Raw genomic sequence first — 23,173 nt, 5'->3', positions numbered from 1 at the left:
GAAATCTTAGACGACTGGGCGGTGACGATAGCATAAGACAATCCCCGTCAAGGTATGTGTGCTGCCCTTGGCTCGGACGAGGACGGGTCATCTCAATAAGCAGGAGAGTTAACGACCTCGCCTTCCCGACCTAGGCAATCTCTTTCCATATCGCCGCATCCCCTTCTTTCTCACCCCCTCTCCCCCTCAGATGGACAGCCATTTCGTCGTTATCAACCTAGCGGCTTGAGGCGCAGTTCGGAAACGCCAACCATTTGTGTACTCGTCGTCCTGTACTCCCTATATCAGGCACATCGACCCGTAGCTCAAGCCACTTTCTTTCGGGCTTGTGCCGGTGTCCGTGACTGCTCAACTACCCGCCTGCCGCCCCCAAAACCGCTCCTCATCTTTTCCTCGCCATAGTAACACCGCGGTTCTTCGTTCTTCATTCTTCACGCTCCGTTGTATTTTCACTTCTTTCCCCCCAATCTGTCACTGCACTTGCCGTCGACTTGAACAATATTTTGCCCAAAGTGTGCAATCTCTGCAACTGGTTGCACTGAATCACACCTTCTCTACTTTCATCGTCACCTTGCTTCACCACCACAATCCAGCCGATATCGCTTTCTCCGCCGCCTCACTCCGCTGCGACCTTGAGCCATTCATACAAATAAATCTTAATCGTGCCATTCGACCCGTCATTAACTCACGCTCTCACCCTTCGCGGCCCTGCCAGAAATGGCCGAATCTGCCCAGTATCATGGCGCCCTTGTCGCTTTCGAAGGGCCCGGCGATCTGGTCTCCACTCAACTTCGCCTCCTGCCTACATCGACACAAATAGCCGTGCTTCCCAGTGTGAAGGAATACCTCGACGCCGACAACCCCGACGAGCCATTTGAAGCGCGCAAATTTGTCAAGAGAGTTCATGATGCCGTCGCCAGAAGGAGAGAGGCCGCGCTGTCGTTTCTGAAGGACTCGACACCTAAGCGCAAAAGATTGATCTTCATGAACGGAGGCACACCAAGTGCGCAGACAGTCTGCATCAGGGCCATTTCCCGAAACGTGGTAGATGGAGACCTCTCCAAAGCAGAGGCTATCTTCAATGAACTCGTCAAAGGGGGCGTCGCAGGTCTTGACCAACATCCCGCCAGCGCGGGAGGCTCCTTTCTTGATACATCCGAGGAGGTCATCGAAGATCCCATCACGAAAGCCATGCGTGCAGCGGATGCTCTCGATCGCGAAACCGCAAGTCTCCAGCCCTCCAGCGACCTTGACCTCACCATCCTGCCCCCTCGCCCGAGGAGCTTGAGTCTTCCCATGTACTGCTTCGCTGACACATATGGCGATACCGCGCCGTTCTACGTTTTTGGTGGACAGTACCACGAGCAATGTGGCGGGGATCAAGGTCAGCCAGCGGGAGGTGCCCAACCCGACTGCCCGACGCCAAGGTTGGCTATCACGAACTTTGACGAGCTTGAGAGACGTACAGGTGGAGCGTTTGACAAGGAGGGCAACCCGATTGCGCCAGGACCGCCTCGCTCTCCGAGTTTTGTGGGCGAGGCATCTGACAGAGGAATCGGATCCTCGCCACCATCACCTAATCCTGGCGCGCTGGGTGTGACTACTCCTGGGTCTGATATGCTCAGCATCCGATCGACAGAGCCGATATTCATTGAGCAAGCATCACTTGTTCGCATGAAATCATCCGCCTCCACCAAGACCCTGAAACGCTCCCAGTCAAACGACCAGCTTCGCCGTAACAACTCGCGGTACCGGGATACACTGACGCGGCTGAAGTTTAAGGGGAAGAGTCTTGCGGAGATGGTAACTGCCGAAAAGCCTGATGACGACCGTCCTTTATCTGTCAATGATCTTATCGAAGAGGCGGAACGACGCGAGAGCAAGGTCAAGGTTCGCGAGAGTGCCAAGACTGTGTATGTCAAACCCACCCGAATGAACAAGGCTCTGCCGCCTCCGCCGCTTGAGGAGAAGGCTCAGAATCACATGCGCACCAACACCAACTATGTTGACAGAGGAACCGACGCGCAAAATATCGGCAAAAGCGACAATACTTTCCGGCCCGTGTTGCCGTTCCACGAGGACCTCATCATACACTTCAAAGACGACAACCCTGACCCCATACTGGAGTACATGATCAAGGCATTCAAAGAAGGTGCCTACCCAGTCGCACTACAATCAGCGGGCTCTTCCAACACGTCTTTTGCGGACGGGTGCGCATCAACTCCGCATACACCAACAGTTCAAGGGGACGAGTCTCAAACGAACCTATTTACTCCCTCAACCGCTGTGAACGTTGACGAGTACGACCCCTTCTCCTACGATGATGCCACACTCACCGGGAAGTCGCTTCAGTCTACTTCTCGGAGCATGGCGGTCTCGGCCTTGCCCACACCTGCACATACACCTCCAATGATGTCGGAGCCGGGGGATAAATTCCACGACTTCAACGCCGTGCAAGGTCAAACGGCTGTGGCCATGCAGAACTCACTCCGGATGGTACTCGGTATCTACTTCCCACCCAAGGGAAGAGGATACTCACAGTTCAGCTTTCCTCTGCTACCTGAGATGGATGGGCTGTGGAAGCCGATTTTCCGCGGTACTGAGCCGGGTGAAAGCCCGAAGCAGGACAATTGCCGAATTGACCAGATCTTGGCTGTCGGCGCACAGCGTGGGGTCAAGAAGACGTTCGTTTCAGGAGTGCTTAGCCAACTTGAGAAGCTGGGCACCAAGTCAAATGGCATTTCCCGGACAGGCCGACTTGACTTTCGGTGAGTAAATCTCCTGTTATGCTCTATGGATCATGGCTGAACAAGTTTCTCAGATACCTCATTGCCAATGCGATGCAGTCGTTCACGGCGCAGCCCCTGGCGAACCAAACCCACGACAACCCATTTACAAGCCCCTACTTCCTGGCCACTCTGATTATTCCTCACCTCGAGACGTTTTTCGCTGCCCACTCAGAAATCCGCTTTTTGCTTCTCGACTACCCTGCTGACCATCTAGCGACCGTTCTTGCTCTCCAAAAGCTGGTCGGGGTCGACCTAATGAAAGTTGCCCAAGTCATTGATGCTGCGGCCAAAGAGCCACTTCCCTTTACTCATGTACGCGGCAGTTCCTCGGGACGTGTCTCTACGAGAAGTGAATTTGCCTCGAGCTCAAGCTCGCTTCAGTCGAAGGAGTCCAAGTCTGCCACGTCTGCATCCTCGCGAGACGGACTGGCAGTCTCAAAGGCCAATCTTCTTCTTACGTCGACTGCAACCGACGTCGAGGTCGCCACCTTCATCTCCACCGTCCGGAAGATTCTTATCAACACATCCAAGTTCTACCTGCCTGACAAAGGATCAAAGAACCTGGGCAAGCTGCGAACGACCAACCCCTTGCCTGTCTCACAACAAGGCGTCAGTCCTCCGATATCGCCCCTCACTCCCAGGAGTAGGAGGCACAACAGGACGGCAAGCTCCGTCAGGTCTTCGCCCAGGACCTCCTCCGTCGCGGAGAACATCATGGTCCGCCGCCTCAAGTCGCGAGGCGATAAGAAGTCTGGTTTGGGTGATGAAGGGTCCATCATGACCGTCGATATGGAATTCGAGAGCGATCTAGACCTCGAGGAAAGACGTTTGATGCCCATGTTCCTCAAGAAGAGCAACAACCGCAAGGGCAACAGCCGCAAGGCTTTGAAGTTCCTGGGATTGGCATGAGCCGTTCCTTTGCGACTTTGTACTATACTGTATGTTGAAGAGCTCATGTGTTGGCTCTGCACAGCTGGTTTTCTTCTTTTTCTTTTTTCTTTTTAATGGATGACTGTTACGACGTTTCACGCTTGTACTTTACCATAGCCCGGTGGAGTAAAGAGAGATGGGGTCTTGGATGGAGAGGACGACAGAGTATCATCTTGCCATGACGAAACGAGATTCTCTTCATGTCGAGAGAGATGGAGACGAGAGATGGATGGATACTTGCTGTTTGGTTCAGGGACCGACGATCAACTCTGCCTTTACATTCGTTCGGATACGCGTCAAAGCGCGCAGCCTTTTCGGTTCATGTTGTGGATAGATAATACCCTAGGATGGATTCTCGTAAATACTAGAGAAATTCGTTTCACAACGTAGCATTTCATTTGCCCGAGGAGGCGGGAGTTTTTGCAGAAAAGAAAACAAGAAACAAGCCCCCCCTAGGTGAAGAAGACCACACATATCCCCATGGGCCTCGCTATTTCAAACTCATACAAGCCGAGCGTAGGCGGCGCCTTCGATGTTGGTCGAGAACGCAATGCATCCATCGCCAACGTCTCATTGGGCATGTCCACTTACCACTCGGGTCCTAGTAGTGGAGGAACTCGCCATGTATCGATGGGCTGCCGGAGGAATGAGGCAGAACCGCCAATATCGACGACGTCTGAAGCCAGTAGCTCCGCCGCCACCCCTACAATATGCCCACAGCCGCGGTGCTCGCTGGTTCGCTGCTCAGTGATGTGTGAGGTGGTTTTTTCTTCCCGTGCCTCGGGATAACGGGCGCGGGAAGAGCCTACCTAGCAAGGTGAATGCGAGAAGCGCCACCTCCGTATCGTCGTTACCTTGGGGTCTCGCCTTCGGATTCCCATCCAGGCCTCGTCCCGTACCTAGCCCCCCCAAGGGTCCTCAGCTGCGTCCAAAGCCCCCGGCGCCAGCCTCGCGGGAACCTCCTGCCGGAGTCGAAGCGTACGTACACCGCCAACGTGAGCCACCGGCGACGGTCCTCGACGAAGACCACCTCGTAAAAGCCAGGCAAGCCCAGACGAGGTGGTGTAAACGAGACGTCCGTTCCGCACGCAGTCAACCGTTGAGCCCCCATGACGTCAAGACACCTCGCTCCCCCTCTCCTGCTGCGTGCCACAGTTCCGGCGTGAGCCCGCGGACGCCGCAATCATCCTCGCATCCTGGATCCCATCCGAGCCCTCCAAAGCAATCCCTTCTCATTCAGCCGCAAGTAAACGATGAGAAAATAATACAAAACCTCCCGACCCGATCCGCCGCAGCCTCGAGTAGCCTCCAGCCCCAAAGGCGACCGGACGGAGGAGGTTGGGAGGGGGAGCGCTTATCGGGGCCGGGCACGGGCACCAGGGTCAATCCAGGTCGATCCGCATGTGACCGCGCGGGGTCATGTGCTTTTCCTAACCCACACCTCACTCCCACCTCTCTCTCTCTCCCCCCCCCCCCGTGGGAGTTGGGGTGGTGGTTGAGAGCAGCGCCCACGTGAGACCGACCCGGTGACCGGTCTTGCCGATACCCCCCGAACGAGCCGCACGTCATACTCGTGTTCGCCATGCAAACGCCGCGGGCTGCGTGCGAAATGAATGGATCTGATGCGGCGAAAAGTTGGACTTGAGCGCTGCTGGAAAATCATCATGTATATGTCATGATTAGAGCCGTCACAGCACGGTGAAACGAAACGGAGTCTCCGCAGATTGTGAAAAAGGAAAACGTCACTTGCCCATTACTTCGACCCTATCTACCAAAAAAAGCAGCAGCCGCCAAGAAGGACGAAAAGGAGAAGCAACACCAACGGACAGAGAAACACGCGGATACCGTGCGGGTTGCCCGCTTCGTTGCCTATGTGATCACCCCGCTGCCGTTCATGTTCGTCGCAAAATACACGGTGCGCCAGCAAAACACAGCCTACGCAAACACACGCACGCACGCACGCCGAGATAGCCTCATAGCCTTCCTGCCCCTGCCCATCGGGTGTATCGTGGAGAATGCCCTAGTGCCGGGTGACTGGATGCGTGAACATCGCAAGGTCCCGTCTTGTGCCATAAGCAACGTCGTGAGTCCCATTACAGAGGTATCTTGTGTTGATTGCGTGTGTAGTGCGGAGGTGGAGCTGGAGCAATCCAAATCAACACTCATCTATGCGTAGAAGAAGTATGGAAAGCAGCCGTAGCGGGGGAAGGAGAGAAAGCGAACGAAACAGCCTCGTCCGAGCCGAATCCGATCCCAACACCTTCATAGGTTGTGTATTCCTCCCTCGCCTATTCTGCCCAGCTGCCTCCCCTCCGGCGAGAAAATCCGTAAAATGCCATAGAACACAGGTAAGGAAAAGCGGGCTTCGTAGAAATCAGGGTCGAGACGATTAGCAGCAGCCGCCGCCCGAGTTCGAGGAGACGCCGTGTCCCGGTCCGACCTGCACAGAGGGTTTCGTGTTGTTCGCGGTCGTGCTGCCCATGCGCTCCTTGATTTGGCGGGCCATGGTCAGGAAAGCCTGCTCGACGTTGCTGGCGTTCTTCGCAGAGGTCTCGAGGAAGGGGATGCCCAGGCTGTCGGCGAACTCCTGCATCGGGTGTCAATAGCCATGAGACGAGGGAAAAATTGGGGAGGTTGGCGCTGGGCGTGCTCATTGCAGAGCATGGCGATGCTCGTCCCAGAAGGTGGGGCATATCTTACCTTGGCGACGGTGTACTCGACAACCTTCTTGTCGGACATATCGCTCTTGTTGCCGACGAGCAGCTTGTTGACGCCCTCGGTGGCATATCTGTCAATCTCCTGGAGCCACTGCTTGACGTTGTTGAACGAGTCCATGTCGGTCACATCGTAGACGACGCAGATGCCGTGGGCACCGCGGTAGTAAGAGGAGGTGATGGTGCGGAAACGCTCCTGGCCAGCAGTATCCCACTGCAAAAGAGGCAAACCGGGTCAGTGTTTGCGGCAATCAAGCGTCGTCGAAGCGATCGACGGCAGGCTCAACTTACGATCTGAAGCTTCACCGTCTTTCCATCGAGCTCTATCGTGCGGATTTTCTGTTGCCGGAACGTCAGCAGCCGGTCGGGCGGTGTCAGGGTGGCGGGGAAAACATACGAAGTCGACACCGATGGTGGAGATGTAGGACTCAGTGTAGGTGTCGTCGGCGAAACGCAACAGAAGGCAAGACTTTCCAACACCGGAGTCACCGATGAGGAGGAGCTTGAAGAGGTAGTCGTACCTGCCGGCGGGTTAGCATCGGTGTCGGAGCGAAGTGAACAGCATCGGCTTCGTGGGTTTCGCGGCAAAATGACGATGGCATCGAGAGGGCGGGATGGATGGAGGAGACTCTGTGAGAGAAAGCAGGTCAGCTTGGCGGCGGCTCCCGAGGCTATCCTCCTCTCGCAAGGAGGCGAAAGACGCAACGTACTACTCGGGGTTCATTGTGAATGGCGGGGGTTCCGATGAGGACTGGTGGAGTTCTTGTTGTGCGGCGGTTGGAGGCGCGCGGGGCGATTGTATGGGCGTTGCGTGGGTGTTGGGAGGTGATGGAATTCGGTGGTGTCGTGATGAGGTGTCGAAAGGAGCAACAAAGCCAAAGCCAGGTCAAGTGAGGTAGGAGAGTCGAACGGAGTAAGGCAGGCTGCTACGTCAAGGCTTCTAGCGCAGGAGGGTGTCCCGTAGGTACCCAGGACTGTCCAGTACCAGGGCCAGTCTCTGACTAGTGCTCGGTGTCCTGTACCCAGAGAAGTCCTGTGCCAGTGCGCTACCACCTGGCGGAAGGAGCAAACGGGCCCACCTCCACCTCAGTCAGATGTCACCGGCGAATGAAACCCCTCGGAGAGGCAGGGAAGGCACGGGATTAAACACGTGACTGGGCCGCAGTTTGGTTCTGGACCGGCTCGTAATGGAGCTGGAGCCCGACCTTATCCAGTGGCATCTTCCAGCGGCCTGCGCCTCCACACGTCTACCTTAGTACATCGGATTTCAGGTGCAAGTACGTAAGCAAAATGTCGGGGTCCGTCCTCGTTCCTGCAGTCCTTAATATCAGAGGACAAGTGCCCATTCGTATTCTATGAAACACCTCCGCTAGAAACCGCAACCCGCCGTGGAAGCTTCCTTCAAAACGTCGTATCTGTTCTGGGGTTCTTTGTGGATTGGAAAGCTTGTTTCGTTTCTGTCTTTATTGTCTTTCTACCAACAGTCCGTCTTTGCTACTCATCGCTCGCCGCAAGTCTAGGGACTTATGCGGTGGTTTCTGCATAACGCCTCGGCTTATAGAGCATGCATGGGTTTATTGACACGCCCCACCATCCTCTGCGGTTCGTTTGCGTGGTTCGTGCAGAACTTCTGAGTGATAACCTCATCCCGACCGACGGTTGACTGGACCTTACTCAAGGTTCGTGATGCTCAAGGCAGCAACACAATGTACCACTGCCGCCTAGTCTTTCAACCAGGCCGATCACAACTCTTTCGTACCACTGGGCTCCATGAGGACTGACCTGAGCAAGCTGTCGACTCATTGTAACCCATGTGCTGTTGCTGCCACCATCGCTCGTCCGATGTAGAGACGAAACACCGACGATGGCTGCCATGCAGCGAATGGGCTTGCTGTCAGACTTGCACAGCTGCCGGTCTAGTGAACAAGGTTAAGGTAAGCTTGAGTAGCTTGTATTCACAAATTGTGTAATACTCTTCACTCGTTTGACTCAAGCAGAGACTGAGGTTTTCGACATCTCAGCGAGTGGTTGAGAGCTCAGTCACCGTCAGCTTCTTTCTTCGTGACAGCTCTTAGCCCTGCCATCGTCACCGCGAACTCGACAGCGCCATCCAGGCCCTGGCCTGTCGCCTTTGCATGGGGAGCGAAGACTACCTTCATCCACCGACGCCAGTTTTTCAGCGCCGGCATCCCCCGTTCGTCAGCTTCATCCTCGATGTGTCGATGCACTCCATACACGGGCTTTTTGAACAATGCAATGCGACACGCTATCTGGGTTGACCACACCAGACCCAGGCTGGGAGTCTTGAGTCCGTAGTCTGCGAAGGGATCATCACCCCATCCCGTGAACCACCGTTGTTGGTGGTCCAATGCCAGCGCGGGAGGCGCGGGCGGGCCGAAGTCATCCAGACCCGGAGGTTCGGGCATGCTAGACCGGACATGCTCGGCCATGGACGAGGTTGGCTCAACAGCTGACGGTGAGAACGCTCTCGGCCCCCTGCTCCTTGATGCTAGTGGGCTTTCCTGGGTGAGTCCACCACCACCCGGAGGAGGCGCCGTCCTAGGGGTTGCCACTGGCACGAGAGAACTGGAGAACCGGTCTGCCACTTGATTGGCAACCACGACTGCCAGTTCGTACTTCTGGGCCAGCTCTCTAAGCAAGGCCCCGAGCCTTGTGAGCTCGGTACTGCGAGCTCCCATGTTGGATCCGTGGTTGTTGATGGCGCCTCGCTCGAACTCTGCCCTGTAGTTGGAGGCCACAGAGTCGAGCACAATGAGTCCGATATTGCGCCGTTCGACCTCAACAGGGACCTGGAACTGGATAATATGCTCTTGGGATTCGAGATCAGGGGTCGAGGTGCTGGAGATCCCATCCAAAGACGGCTTATCCTCGGGTGAAAGATCCGCAAACCGAGGGTTGGTCGATAGCATCTGGGAGAGACGTCTCGTCGACAACTGTGCCTCCGTTGTGATGTATAAGGCAGGGCGGCCCAGGCCATATGGTGGTGGTAGTTGGACAGCCAGCAGCAGCGACAACAGAAACTGCGTTTTCCCAACGCCGCTCTCGCCTGTGACCTCGGTAACGTAGCCGGTTGGGAGCCCCCCTCCCAAGGCTCGATCAAGGTCGTCATCGAGGGTGCTGATTGTGGACCACTGGTTTTCAAGCTCTGTGAGTGAACGCTTGAGGAATGGATTGGCGTTCGATGGCTGTCGGTTGGCGGGGTTGAAGTCGCGGTGAAGGGCATCGACAACGGCCGCGCATAGTCGTTTGATGTCGAGCAGAGGTAGTTGGGTGCGTTTGCCTATGTCGACGACATCCTGGGTCAAGAGATCGGTGGTAGTAAGTTGGTGACGTTCCAATGTCTGCACCAGCCCAGCAAACTGCCCAACCGGAAAGTCGGGTATAAGCTGGAGCAAGTCGGTCATGGCATGCGAGAGAAGTCCAACGGCATGGAACGCAAGATGGTTCGCGCAAGACGTGGAACGTCTCTCAAAGTGCTTTAGGGAGATCCGTCACGCGCTGGTATACCAGTAGTGAAGTGGCAAGCTTGATGAGTGAGACGCGATGCAACGCTTAGCCGTGATGTCGCGTCGAACACAGTGAGTTGAGCCTACTAGGTGCGATGAGACGTAGCAGACGAGTGGCTGATGGGAACTGCTCTTGCTCAACGCGGCATAGTCATGGACCACTCGAGACTGCTGCACCTGGGAAGGGCGACTCCCGTAAGCAAAAGGCGCGTCGTGGCGGGTGAGTTCGACTTGCCGTTCGAGTTGTTGATTCGTGCATCACCAGATAGGGTTCATCAATTGGAGTGGTTCATCTCTCCTGCCGCCCATTGGCAGAAGCAATGGGCGGGAGCTTGGACCCGTCATTGGCTCCGCATGATTATCTAAGGTGGGAGGGTGCAATGCATCCACACATTATGTCGACGTTCACCCAGCTACTTTCAGTGATCCATCATCATCACATCTCGCAGCGTATGCGGTCGGAGCTGTGTTTTCGTATTCAAAGGTCTGCAGGTCATCTGCATGAACTACATATCCAGCGAAGGCGCGGACGTGCCGTAGACTATGGCGCGCCAAAGCCGAGACTGCGTCTCCCCTTGCATATGCATGTGCCAAAGACACGATTCAAATAGCATGTGGCTACAAGTGTAAAGAGTGTTGCAGTGAAGAGGGTGCACTGGCGAAAGCCACCCGCTTGGATCAATAGGCTGCACCGAGCACAAGGTAGACAACTCACAGGAACGCGGAATATAGAGAGGCAGGCGGAACGTCAACCGAATCCGAATCTGACTGAACCATCGAGCCACGCTCTCATTTCAACATGGCCTAAAAAGCAAGCACAGGCTCACGAGGCTGGAGTCCGCCTTCAGGCGGGAAATCTTGTCTAATTTCGAAGCGCCAGAGAGGACTAGTGTCGCCTCTAATCGCGAGCCACTAGCCCCGGCTGGGTCGAGAGCGTCGGTTTCATACGCCGGATGCTCGTTGGCTGGCCCGCTAACAACGGGAAACCCGATTTTCAACGGCAAGGTTTTGTGCTTGTTGCGCCCCCGGTTCCGTGGAGGATTCCATTGGGCGCGTCCTTGGCTTGGGGAGACCGAAGGAAGCGACTGCTACTGTTCCAAACATCACCTTTTGTCACAGCCCAAAGCAACAACATCTAGGGCCCCCAAACGTGCTTAGGCTATTCTGTTTCGGGGCTCGTGATCGAGGCAGCAAGGCTATTCCTGTTGCGCATTCCGAGCGAGAAACCTCACCACGCTGGGTGCATTTTCTCTCCAAGGCTATGACTCCGACAATCCCGAAAGCATACTCGGCTTTCAACCCTCGGTACATCTTTCGAGCACGCATCCCAAACTGCCTCTCATTACTCGGGGTTCCTTTGATGTCAATCGACATTTCAACTTGCATTCCCCCACGGCTCTTTTTCTGACTCCCCGCTGCCCCCGCCCTTCTCCTCTTTCTCTCTCTCTCTCTCTTTATCTCTCTCGCCCTTGAACCATCCGGCCTAGTGGCTATTTCCCCTTGCCTTTCTCGTCCACACTAGCTCTACTCTTGTTGTTCAGCTCTGGCAAGCCACAATGGGTCCGACTGTGGTACGATTGGGTTGGCTGAACCCTGAATGCCTGACTAGCCAATCCCACCGAACCAAGCTCATCGACTAGGCTGGGAAAGGAGCTAGTCTAGGGCTGAGCAACTTGGGGAGTTCCTTTTGAAGTCGACCAAACATTCGCGGGTTCCTGTCGGTCCTTCGACCCCTTGGCCCTCTGCCAGTGCAGCTCGTGCATGTTGGGTGGGACAACAGTGATGGGAGAGATGGGTGAACACAGTGGCAGCCTGGTTTATAATAATGGCGGCCAGCCTCTGCGCTCTTCGAGCCCTCGTCCCTTCTCCCTCTTGTCTTGCTTGGTTTCTCTCGAGTCGCCCTGACGCACATCGTAGTTGACCCATTGCCCGATCCCCTTTAACAAGACCTGAACCAAGATGGCGAGCCCGTTACGTTATGTCGCTGCCCTGGCGGTCCTCTCGAGCCTCGCCAATGCCAAGGTGTACCAGATGCCCAAGGCCACCACCTCGTTCAACCTCCCACTCCACCAGTTCAACCCCGAGCCGACGGAGGCACCTTCGTACGCGGAGTTGAGGAGACGGCAGGCGACGGGCACGACCGTCCTCGTCGCCCCGGACAACACTTGTGGTTACATCTCGGGACGTGCTGGCGCTGCTTACACCTGCGGCAATTCAGCCACCTGCATCTTCTTCACCGCCAGCCAGAACAACCCTGGCCGGGTAGCCTGCTGCGATACCGAAGACTGCGGCGCGCGGCGTACGTGCTACGATGCCGAGCAGGTTTCCACATCGAGTCTTTGCGACGGTGGCTGTCTCGTCGACCGCTTCACCCTCAAGTGGTGAGTCTCTCCAGCAACGGAGGAAACTCGAAGACTAACACTCAGCCCCAGCACCAACACCGTGCGGCCCTACTGTAACACCATTTCCTTCGCAGACAACATCTTTGACTACTGGTGCAACACGGTCGACAACTCGACTCCCCAGGCTGCTTCGACCACGTACGCAGGCCAAAGTGCCCGGAACTTCTCTCCCCTGGCCTTGACGGGTGGCACCACGTCGACCACCAGCATCAGGTCCGTCGGTTCCACCAGTACCACGACGACGACGACGGATCCAGTGACGCCAGACCCTGATCCCCCATCACCCGTGCCCGAGAAATCATCCACTCCCATCGGCGCCATCGTCGGCGGTGTCGTCGGCGGCCTTGCGCTCATCGCCCTCGTCGCCTTGGGCATCTGGTTCCTCATCCGCAAGAAGAAGCAGACCCCCAAGGGCCAGAACCCCGCAATGAGCCAGCCGCAAATGAACTACGCGCAGCCGCCGCAGCAGGGCTCGCCGCCGCCGAACGTCGCGACCACCAACACGTATTCCTACTACGACCCCAAGTTCGCCGGGCAGAACGGCTACCCTCAGAGCTTCGGCGGCACGCCTCCCCCGCCCCCGCAGGGCGAGCACCAGCAGCCGTACTACGCCGGCAACATGGTGCCCGACCGCGCTGACACGACGAGCCCCGGCGCCGTGTCCCAGATGACGCAGAACCGCCTCAGCATGTACCCCGTCAGCCCCCATACTACCACACCGGGCAGCTTCCAACAGTACGACCAGCAGCCACCGCAGCAGCAGTATGACCAGCAGCCGCCTCAGCAGTTCCAACAACAGCAGCCCCAGCAGCCCCAGCAGCCGCCGCCGAATGTCCACGAGGCGCCGACGAACGGTGACGGGCACCGCGGGCACATGCATGAGCTCGCTTAAGCTTTCGGGCGAGCGGGCCTCCGTTGTACATTCTGTTGGACCTTGTCTTGTAACGTTTTGTAATGATTTTGGGGGGCGGGCGGTGAGGACGGGTGTTTGCTGCGTGTATCCGCGGCCGCATGGGACGGCTCAGGTGTTAGTAGATTACTCAGACTTGGGGTTTCATGTTTTGCGAGGACAAAATGGGTCGTCGTTCCGCGCAGGAAACGCACCCAGGTTGTGCTGTTCAAGGGAGGGCGGGGTCTCCGGGTGTGTTTAGCAAACGCTGTTCTTACCTCCGAACCCTACCGTCAGTGTATGAATTGAAACGGCATCTTCCAAATCCAGTCGCCCCTATAATACTAATAAACGTGATGTCTCCGTTGGGTTCTTTGTCCGGTGTGGCAGTCACGGCAGAGGGACTGAACAAGGCCGTGGGGGACTAGTCCTAAGAAAAGGGAGGGTATATTTCCAAGAACAAGGCTTGCTGTTTATATTTACCGCAGCTTGATTGACCATCATCTATTTCGTTTCACGACACTTTCTTTCCCTCGTGCATGCGACTCCGCTGTCCTTGTCGTCCGCTGCCCGGCCCAATGTCCGACGACTGGAATGGTGCGCATCACGGCGCGGGCCGCCTCTATTGAAGAACAAGGGAACGACTCGGCCGAGGTGGGCCGGCTAGAGCGCGCGCGCGCGCGAGAGCTGAGCTGAAAGGCCGCTCGGCTGGGCTAGTAGTCGATCAGCCGCAGCTTCTTGCCAATCTCCCTGCGGCGCGCCTGCACGGCCGCCCGCTCCGAGGGCTTCGTCTCCCCGCTGTCCATGTTCTCCCCGCGCGCCTTGAGGGCCTGGAGGAGCATGCCGGCGTCGAAGAAGCCATCTGTTGTCGCGCACGGTCAGCACTTTGCTCTGGGAAAGTGGTTTATTTCCAAAAAGGTGAGAGAACAAAGTTGGAACTTACATCCGCCGAGTTCGTCGTCCTCGCTGAGCGTGACGCTCTCCTCGGTCGGCGACTGCGTGCCCGTCGACGACCGCGCCACGGACGGCTTGATGGCGTCCTGCGCGGTGATGAGCCGGCCGCGGGACTTGATGCCCTTGGGCGGCTTCGGCCGGGTCTGCTGGTCGAGCTCCCGGGCGCGGGTCTGCCGGACGCCCGTGCCGCGGCGGGACGTGATGCGCAGGATGCGCCGCACCTCGAGGAGGTAGCTCTCGAGGGTGTCGACGAAGCGCTTCGTCTGCCGGTGCTTGCTCGACACGCAGATGGAGATGCCCTCGTCCTTGATGATGTACCCGATGCCGAAGCCGTCGCCCGACGTCGGCCCGAAGCCGAACTGCCGCAGCGACGGGTTGCCGCAGTTGGACGTCGACATGATGGTGTTGTTGAGCTTGTCCCATCCGGAGTCGGCAAAAATGTGCGGCATCGCGGACCCGTGGCCATGGCCGTGGCCGTTGCGCGAGTTGGTGCTGTCCCCCCGCGCGCGGCCCGCCGACTGTACCTCGGCGCCGTTGAGCGACAGGACCGAGTCCCTGCCGGGGCTGCCGACGGCGGACTCGTCCCGCTCCGAGTACCCGTCGACGGGGCTCGAGTAGCCGTTGGAGCTGCTGGCGACGTCGTCGTCCATGGACCGCTGCCAGGTGCAGAAGAGGGCGTAGAGGTGGCGGTCGCAGCCCTCGGCCTTTGCGCACTCGCGGGTGGTGTTGACGTGGCGCTGGCACGCCTTGCGGAGGGCCTCGACCTTGTGCTCGGCCGGGTTGTCGGCCCAAAAGGTCTGGACAAAGTTGACCGACTCCTCGGACACGCTGCGGATCGCCTCGGTGCGGCCGTGCAGGAAGATCTTAGTCATGGCGGGCTCGTAGGTGCACTCAACGCGGCCGTAAAGGCCGTAGTAGGCGGCCTGGAAGGCCATCTGCACAAAGGCGTCCGGGGAAAATCCCATCGACGTCATAAAGTTCTTGCCGTAGTGCTTAAAGTCGAGCGTCTTGAACTCGTTCTGCTCAATGAGGTCGGCCAGCCGGGTCTCGGCGAAGCGTACGGCGATGCTGAGTTCCGGGCTCATGTCCCACTCCAGTTTGTGCGGGGTGGGGTCAACCTCGCCGAAGCTGTCGGGGTCCCGCTTGGCCGGGTCGGGACTGGTGGTGGCCCAGAGGGTGGGGGCCTGGCCGTTGATGGTCCTGGCGAAGCGCAGTATCGTGTCCGTGTACACGTCGCTGGCGAACCTCAGGACCGTGTGGCCGTCGACGCCCGTGTGCTCAAAGTTGATGCCGGCGCTGCCGTTCTTGCACACAATGATCTGCAGCTTGTCGTACCATCTGTTGGTGCAGGTCCCGATCTGCACGCCCTTCTCGACCAGACTGGTGCCGCATAGCATGTTACCACACAGTGCGTCGGCGTCGACCGGCTCCGTGTAGTCCAGGCACAGGACGAACAATGCCGAGTCGACGATGCCCAGACAGTCGGCGTTGTTGGAGCCTTCCTCCCTGGTCAGGACGTCTCTCAGTCCCGACCAGATCTTCCGGTTCTCCGTGCTCAGCACGCCGAGCGCTCCCTTGGCCGCATCTTGAATCGGTGTCTGTGCGGCGTCGTCGATGATGGTCTGCAGGTTGATGGACACGTCCTTCTCGCTCATGATGAGGTCGTTGTTGTCGTCCAAAACGTCGAACCAGTAGAACTGCCCGTGGCACATGACGATAATGTGCTTCGAGTCTGGGTCCTGCTCGATTTGGCACCCATTTTCCGTGGGCACGCGTGCTGTCCCAAAGAGCCTCGAGTACTGGTACATGCAGAGGGGCTGGCCTTTGATGTTGTCGGGAGGGAGCTCCTCCTTGCGAACGGCTCTGACGAACTCCAGAGCCGACACGACGAGCGATGCCGCCCGCGTCACCTGATTGTTTCTTGCGGGAGTGGGGTCATCTTCCAGCAGGAAAAAGGGGTTCAGGTTGAGAACAACCGGGTTGTCAAAGTTCAGGTAAGAGTCATACCCTTCACGATGGTTAGTCAGAATCCGGATGGTGGGATGTGCTCACACTCACAGAATTGTTCAATGTAGCTGGTCTTGTCCTGGGCGTAAGTCTTCAACTTCTCCTGCAGAAGCGGGCCATCGTTCCTCAGAAATTCCTCGACGGCTTGCTTGGTCTCGGAATGTTCCCGTGCGGACTGTAGCGGCTTGAGAGCTGTAAGGTACTTCTGCGCGGTAACCTCCAACTCGGGGATGGGCAGGTGTTTGAGCTTGTCCTGGCCAGCGAATGTGACACCGCCCTCGACGGATTTTTCGGTGTATACTGCCATAGAGCGGGCGTCTTTGGTGCTCTCTTTCGGTTTCGACGGTTCGTCTTGTTTCCAAAGTTGGTCAGTGGTGTCTGGGACGGAGCGAGGAACTGAGGATAGAGAGGTGGTCTTTTCGAGAGTCTCGCCGAGGGGCCTAGGTCGCGAAAAGATACGAACTTGAGTGGGCATGGTCGTTAGCAGGAGGATGGTCTCTTTATGCGTAGAGGGGCGAGACGTTGGTGCTGATGTTTAATCCGCGCAGCGCCGTGCGGTAGAAGTAGTGGCAGTCTTGCAGGCAGTAGGATGGCATTACACTAGACAATGCTACAACATCTGGGCAACCGTGGGTAGAGTAGTACTCAAAGAGGAAGAAAGAAAGAAAGAGGAGACCACTCGGCTACAAGAGGTGGGATAGACTAGGAATATATCAACGGGCCTAAGGAAGCCCGGACGAGAGGCCGACAAGGTGAGGTTAGGGTGGTCGGCAATAGCATACCGAGAGAGGCGCAAGGCAGATGGAGTATGTGCAGACGGGATGAGAAAGACAAGAAGAGACGGATGGGACCAAGTGGAACCCCCCACAGAGACCAGACGGGGGACTGGGATGGGCTGGCGTGCAGAAACCAGTTACCCCGGGGTCCCGGGGTCTCGTCTCGAGCAAGAAGAGCCCTTTCACATGTGGGACAGGTCTTGGACTTGTACCGCAGGACCGGAAGCACGCGCTTGATTGGGCTGGCGGAAGACGGGAAACGGGGAGACGACGGGAAACAGTTCAGGCCGGGTCTGGCCCTGGGTGCAGACGACAAGAGAGTTTGTGAAACTCGCTCCGCAGAGCCGATGCGAGATGGTAATTTGAATGCAGGCCAGTCTCGTAATCTGCCGAGACTTTCTGGATAAAGAGGGAATCAGGACAGGGGAAAGCGCAGAATGGCAACCTACCAGGCAGGCGGACGGGTTGCGTGCGGCCGCTGGCAATACGATGTCGGGTGGATGAAGACGCTGGACGTGACTGCGGAAACGATTACCACGGTAGTGCGACTTGATAGATAACCCGGGAAGTCGCCGCTGGAGGATCGAGTGGCTGGAGATGGTCAGCCCCCAGTCGAGACATTTCTGCCTACTTGTCCTAGTGAAGCCGTCATCTGGGCCTGACAGGCACGGGAACGAGAGGCAGAGACACAGCCAAGTCAGCAAGGACACCCATCACTCACCTCGTAACGTTGCGCGCAGTCAGATCAGAGTGGTAAACAGGCTGCTGTAAGGGACTGAGTCGACCACAGGGGAGGTGAAGAGAAGTTGTGGTAGAACGACGGGGATGCAAGAAAAAGAAGACGTGGACTAGCTCCGGGATGCGACTCGGGTTGAGTTGAAGGGGGCGGCTAGGGCGATGGCGTTGGCGATACGGACGGGGGATGAAAGAGAGGGTGAGGAAACGAAGGTTGTGATGCAATCAATGCAATGGGCGCTTCTGGAAATTCGACGTCAGGCCGCTCCACAGGCTTCAGTGCAGGTGCAGGTGCGCCGAGTCTCTGGCTTGGGAGACTTGGGGTTCGCTTGGCTGAGCCGGTTCAGGCTGGGAACCCCACGGGGTCGTGGGACGCGGGCTACTGCGCCAAAAGACTCAAAGGGGGGGGGGAAGACACTGGATCACGGCCGGAGAGTCGTGAGCCTTTCGGGCGAAGGGGGATATGACAAGAACGTGGCAATGGGCGGCTCTGGTTGGACGGACGGGGTCGAGGACTGGGTTGGTTTGCGCTTGATGCGACCTGGTGAAGGGACGACCAGGGGTGTGAGTGGGTTGCGACACCTCGAATGCGCTTGGCGGCTGACTGGTTCGGGGCGAGGGGTGTGCTGGCGTGCCTTTTTGCTCGTGAAAGTCTCCCCGGGGGCGTGGAGGATAGGCTAGCTGGAGGAACGGATATGGACGGGGTCGTTGGAGGCGGTGGTTCGGAGAACAGGCTTCTTCACTTCTTCAGCGAGGCCCAGGAAGTCTGGATCGTCGAGAGTCGAGATGGTAGGTCAAGATGCTATCGGTGACATTCCACGCGGCGCCAGTGACAACAGATAGGCTCGTGGAGCAAGACAGACTTCAATGTCAAGAGAAGGCTCGAGAGAGAAAAGAGGGGAAGATGCAAAATGCGGACTATGAATCACTGCCCCGCGGAATGGGTTTATCGGAGAAGGTGTCAGGGGTATCGGGTAGGAGAACAGGGGTCAGTCAACGGAGGAGATGGAGGAAAGGAACAGTCTCCCCTCGTGCGACAGCAGCGGGACCAGCAACGACAACGGCGACAACGATGGTCAGAAGAGCCCAAATGTGACATGTAACCTGTTCAGGCCCTGGCTGCTGACATGTGCCCAGCCGACCAGCTCTGTCGATCAGGACCAACGGGAAGCCTGGCAGTCTTGGGGTGTGGATTGGAGGCGCCTGGGGTCCTGTGCGGTTCTGGCGGGGCCTTTCGTCTTGTTCTTTTCCGTCGCCGAGTTGTCAATAGATTGGGGACGTGTCTCGATGGCTGTAAGTCGGCAGGCGATAGAAGACGGGTGTAAGATCTGGATATTGCCGATGATGGCCGGTTTGTCTTTGAGCACTTGTCCTAGAGCCCGCGTTCAATCAAGTGAGTTGAATCGTGATGATCGAGAGTCGCACGGCAGGCTATATCTGCCCAGAGATGAGGAGACAGAACCCCTCACGACGGTTTGGAGAGTAGTTGCTCAGGTGACGCTAGACAATGACGATGTCGCTGGTCATCGAAGCGCCAATAATCCCTTGTCTACTTGGCCTTTCACAAGCAGCACGAATTGTAATTCCAGTCCAGTCCAGTCCGGTGCGCCATCTGCACCTTTAATGTTCTCCAAATGCTCAAAGTCGCCGATTGTTGGGCCTGCCGCTAAGTCTGTTGAGGTCAGAGTCAAGTTCTGCACAATGGTCGAGTTCTGCGATATCGTTTCCGCGTTTCCGGAGACACTCGATGTCCAACAGCGCCAGCACCTAGAAATGCATGGGTGAGAGGAAGACGGCTTGGATCGGCCGGGGAAGCGCAAGTGGCTCACGGTCGGTGGCCTGGACCAAAGCAGCCGAGCGCCAACGACCAAGCCCGGACCAAGATTCAAAGGAGTCTGTTGTGGAGTCCCCCGTAGCACCACTCGTCTGGATTGCCGACATAGGATCGCCGCTCCCCTCTCGCGTCTGGTAGGTCGTTCGGGTCAAAGGACGACAACGACGACGACGTGGATGCGACAGGGACGCAGACGCAATGTTGAAGCGGGCTTCCCGGAATGGACGTCAGGATCCGGCGCCCCCCCGACCCACTGCAGGAAAGAAACCGTCAGCCCGGATCACCTGCAGCAGTTGCGCCTAACGTACGCTTTGTCAGTGGATGTCCCGTCCCGCTGAAGGACAGTCATTTACCTTCCGTCTGGTTGGTCCGTATGTGACAAATCACTGCGGACGCCCCCGAAGACCTTCGGCCTTCAACCTTTCAACCTCAAAGTTCCTCGCCGAGAAAATTCCGGAGCTGCGGAACTCACGTGGGTGCTCGTAACACAGCATCCCGTGCCTTTTTCTCCCCGTCATCTGGAGTGCATCTCATCTGTACATTGTGCATTGTGCTACCTACGACGTCCTGATGACTGTTGCGATGTTCCCCGTGCTTGAAATTGCACAACATGAATCTGGAAGAGCTGTAATCCCCGGTGGGAGAACAGATACGGCTCTCGGTCCGGCTCGCCCCCCACTTCTTACAGACATGCTAAACGGTATTAGTATCCGGACAATAAGTTTGTTACACTTTTGCATAGGATTGCGTCCTTCTCCCATAGACTTGTTATACTCTCTCTCCCTCGACTTCAAGGGGCCAAGACTTGTTTCGGATGAAATGCCTTGGAGCCTCTCAGGTTTATGAACCATCCGTCGGCCCATCCCTTGAGAAGCTGTTAGTGTTGCCACATGCTCGTCTTGGTAATCGCTGCTGTAGACTCGGGTGGAGGCCAACTATAGGCTGTTGGACCAAGGTTCTCAATCTACGACGCCGACCTATACCTCTTGCGCCAGAAGAACTCCGCCGCCATCGACAAGAACGCGGCTTCCGCAACTACTACTCAGGCAATAGGGTCAACCAGTCTCAAGGCGAGGAGGAGGCAAAAGAGTGGGGTCAGAAATGCGGGAGGTCAACCGGCGCCAGAGCTGACACGCCAGCGGAAGTTCCGTTTGGCCAATGGCATCATGCAGGAGACCAACCGAGTTACGGACGTGCATGTACAGATGACAACGGTTGAGGTTCGGTACGAGATATGAAGCCACGATGCTTGATCTTGTCTTGTTGACTTTTGCAACGTCTCAGGGTATCTCATGTACTCTGGGCTGAGGATAGCCGATGGCCTTGAGGCCCTAGCCGTCTCCTTGGATGTCAAATTTGCATGTACTAGCCTTCAAGCGTGAGATTATAAGAATATTGCAAGTCGTCATTCTGATGTGTACTACCCTGGTCCTCCAAACAAGTTCAAAAAGATAATCCAGACAATAGGAGATGATGAACTGTGAAAGAAACTAAACACAATTGGCAAAGTTGGCAAAGACTAAGGAAATAAGCAATTCAAGCACCGCATATAGAAGCCACGCATTCAGTCCAAACCACCCATCAGCGACTCCGTCGAGAACGCTTCTGTTGCTTGTGTTGCTCATCGATGTGGCGTTTCAAGTTGTCAGACCTCTTAATCCAGTCGCCGCACTTCGGGCAGTAGGCTCCCTCCGGCGGGATGTTGTTCTTCGGATCGGCGGCGAAGTCGGGGTGCGCGCTACGAACGTGACGGTACATTTCCTTGTTCGTGTAAAACATATCCTCACAGGGAGGGACACCGCGGAAAGCATTGGCGTTTTTGGCATCGCATGGAATCGAAGGAGGCAAGTGGTCCTTTTTGATATGCTTGCTAGAGTTCTATTAGAATCTTTGACAACGCCCAAGTATGGAATGCCCCCTTGGGTAGCCTTACTTTAACTCGGTAGGCCGCGGGAACTGTCGTCCGCAACCTTCCCAGTCACACTGGACCTCTTCCTTTGGAGAAGATCTCTTAGGGACAGACTTCTTCGAGCGAGTGGATGGCTTTGCAGTGGAGGAACTGTGCGTATGTTTCTGCTTCGCGGCGCGCGAGGACTCGGCCACGGGCATCGCTTCTTCATATTCCTGGGCATCGAAAGGAGAGGACGACGAGTTAGACTCGTTCTGTTCGTTGGAGATAGAAAGGGCTTCCATGTACAAATATTCATCAAAATCCAAGTCGGAACTTGGCTGCAGGGCTGTATGTGAGGACTCGCCTGGCTGGTCGGACAGCGGATTAGCTGCCTATGGCAACGATTCGTTGCCGAAGGGCTGGCTTGTCTCTACGCCGCTCAACTGCTGCTGCGGCGTCCAATATCCAGGAGTGATATTGGGCTCGTTTGCCCAGGTCTGCTCGTTGGGCGGGTACCCTCCTCCTGGTGGCCCGTAATGGTTGTCCCCTGCGGGCAACGGGCTCCACTCGGCCTCTTCGTCTTCCTCGTATGACCAAAAAGCTGGATCTCCTGCTCCTGGCCTGAAAGCGGAGCGGTAGTCACGCTCACGTTCTTTGCCTTTACGGGTCATAGCCTGGCTCGCGGAGGCATATCAGTGATTGTTATCTTTCTCGTTATACTGACCGATGTCTGGAATTTGCCCTTCTTACTCACAGTGATGGCTCGTTCTTGTTGGAACGGGAAGGTCGGCTGCAACGATAATTGACCTTCGGAAACGACAAAGGGTTTATCACGCGTGTCCGGATCGCTAAGTGTTCAACTCGAGGAGTGTGGTCTATGGCACGTTCACAGAGAACGGAAACGTCAGTGGGTGCCTCGACTGGGGCTACATAAGGTGCAATAGCACAAACATCGGTACTACCATACCTGTGAGTTACGCCTGGCGCTTTGAAATTACCCGACTATCACCAAAGTGCTAGTTGAGAACTCAAGACTAAGTTTGTTTTGAAAGGGCTCAACTCAAATCAGGCCACAGCCAGGTAATGTCGCGTTGGAGGATGTGTTAGGTAGTTATTGAAAACTGATTGATAAAGCACCATAAACTCTAGTAGCAGAGGCAGAAGAAGGCGTGGAGGAAGCAGACTTAAATAATTCTCTGATCTCTCATTCTATCAAGATTGAGAGCGGGATGAAAACTGGTGCGCCCGTTTGCCTGACTTGTTGCAAATGGCTTCACGTCCAGCCTTGCTGCCAACTGTGAGCCAACGACTCTAACCCCGCTCATACGTGCTTCCATCTGTTACTATTTTCCACTAATAAGAGAAATCACATCCACGAGAGTTACTTGATGTCCCTTTGGGAGGTTCGCGAGCAGGTGGTCGATGTACCGAAGTACCTCGTCAGACTGGGTTGATCGTCCAATCTTGGCCTTGGATCAGGCTTCGAAGCTATTCAATAAAGATACGGAGTATATGCAGTCGTAATCTGCCTTTCCAACTTCTGCAGGCTGGCTTCGGTGAGCTATGCGCAAAAAGAGGAGATATCGGCCATGGAAAAGCGGTCGCGGGCGGCCATTCCTGTGGCCCAGTTTTGCATGAGCCAACCGGGAAGTTAGATCCCTCCCAAATCGCAATCGTTGGTCGTGTCTTACACATTTTTCCAAGTGTGGCTTGCAGGATGCAGGT

At 56.5% G+C, this 23,173-nt stretch overlaps 6 protein-coding genes across 6 annotated transcripts; 2 read left to right on the top strand and 4 right to left on the bottom strand.

Annotated features, from left to right (window-relative positions):
• Nucleotides 1-717: 717 nt before the first annotated feature.
• ColSpa_10142 (uncharacterized protein) lies at nt 718-3,698 on the top strand (the record flags this gene model as incomplete). The annotated part of the gene is made up of 2 exons (XM_049276354.1): nt 718-2,768; nt 2,822-3,698. 2 exons carry the CDS (start codon nt 718-720, stop codon nt 3,696-3,698), a joined length of 2,928 nt encoding a protein of 975 aa, XP_049132311.1.
• A 2,410-nt stretch (nt 3,699-6,108) lies between these two features.
• Nucleotides 6,109-7,653, bottom strand: ColSpa_10141 (GTP-binding protein ypt1; the record flags this gene model as incomplete). The annotated part of the gene is made up of 6 exons (XM_049276353.1): nt 6,109-6,306; nt 6,420-6,647; nt 6,725-6,772; nt 7,028-7,142; nt 7,436-7,466; nt 7,584-7,653. The coding sequence occupies 6 exons, from the start codon at nt 7,651-7,653 to the stop codon at nt 6,109-6,111; spliced, it is 690 nt and encodes a 229-aa protein (XP_049132310.1).
• An 816-nt stretch (nt 7,654-8,469) lies between these two features.
• ColSpa_10140 (DNA repair protein rhp57) lies at nt 8,470-9,858 on the bottom strand (the record flags this gene model as incomplete). The annotated part of the gene is made up of 1 exon (XM_049276352.1): nt 8,470-9,858. The coding sequence occupies one exon, from the start codon at nt 9,856-9,858 to the stop codon at nt 8,470-8,472; it is 1,389 nt and encodes a 462-aa protein (XP_049132309.1).
• A 2,061-nt stretch (nt 9,859-11,919) lies between these two features.
• ColSpa_10139 (uncharacterized protein) lies at nt 11,920-13,307 on the top strand (the record flags this gene model as incomplete). The annotated part of the gene is made up of 3 exons (XM_049276351.1): nt 11,920-12,341; nt 12,393-13,022; nt 13,268-13,307. The coding sequence occupies 3 exons, from the start codon at nt 11,920-11,922 to the stop codon at nt 13,305-13,307; spliced, it is 1,092 nt and encodes a 363-aa protein (XP_049132308.1).
• Nucleotides 13,308-13,964: 657 nt separating this feature from the next.
• On the bottom strand, nt 13,965-16,687 carry ColSpa_10138 (putative mitochondrial carrier; the record flags this gene model as incomplete). Its single annotated transcript, XM_049276350.1, has 3 exons — nt 13,965-14,113; nt 14,195-16,213; nt 16,264-16,687. The coding sequence occupies 3 exons, from the start codon at nt 16,685-16,687 to the stop codon at nt 13,965-13,967; spliced, it is 2,592 nt and encodes an 863-aa protein (XP_049132307.1).
• Nucleotides 16,688-21,840: 5,153 nt separating this feature from the next.
• ColSpa_10137 (uncharacterized protein) lies at nt 21,841-22,119 on the bottom strand (the record flags this gene model as incomplete). Its single annotated transcript, XM_049276349.1, has 1 exon — nt 21,841-22,119. The coding sequence occupies one exon, from the start codon at nt 22,117-22,119 to the stop codon at nt 21,841-21,843; it is 279 nt and encodes a 92-aa protein (XP_049132306.1).
• Nucleotides 22,120-23,173: the final 1,054 nt, after the last annotated feature.

Source organism: Colletotrichum spaethianum (genome assembly GCF_022836535.1).
Source record: "Colletotrichum spaethianum MAFF 239500 DNA, contig33, whole genome shotgun sequence".
Lineage (NCBI taxonomy): Eukaryota > Fungi > Ascomycota > Sordariomycetes > Glomerellales > Glomerellaceae > Colletotrichum > Colletotrichum spaethianum.
The sequence above is the reverse complement of the archived record's forward strand: the minus strand, read 5'-3'. Positions and strand labels throughout refer to the sequence as shown.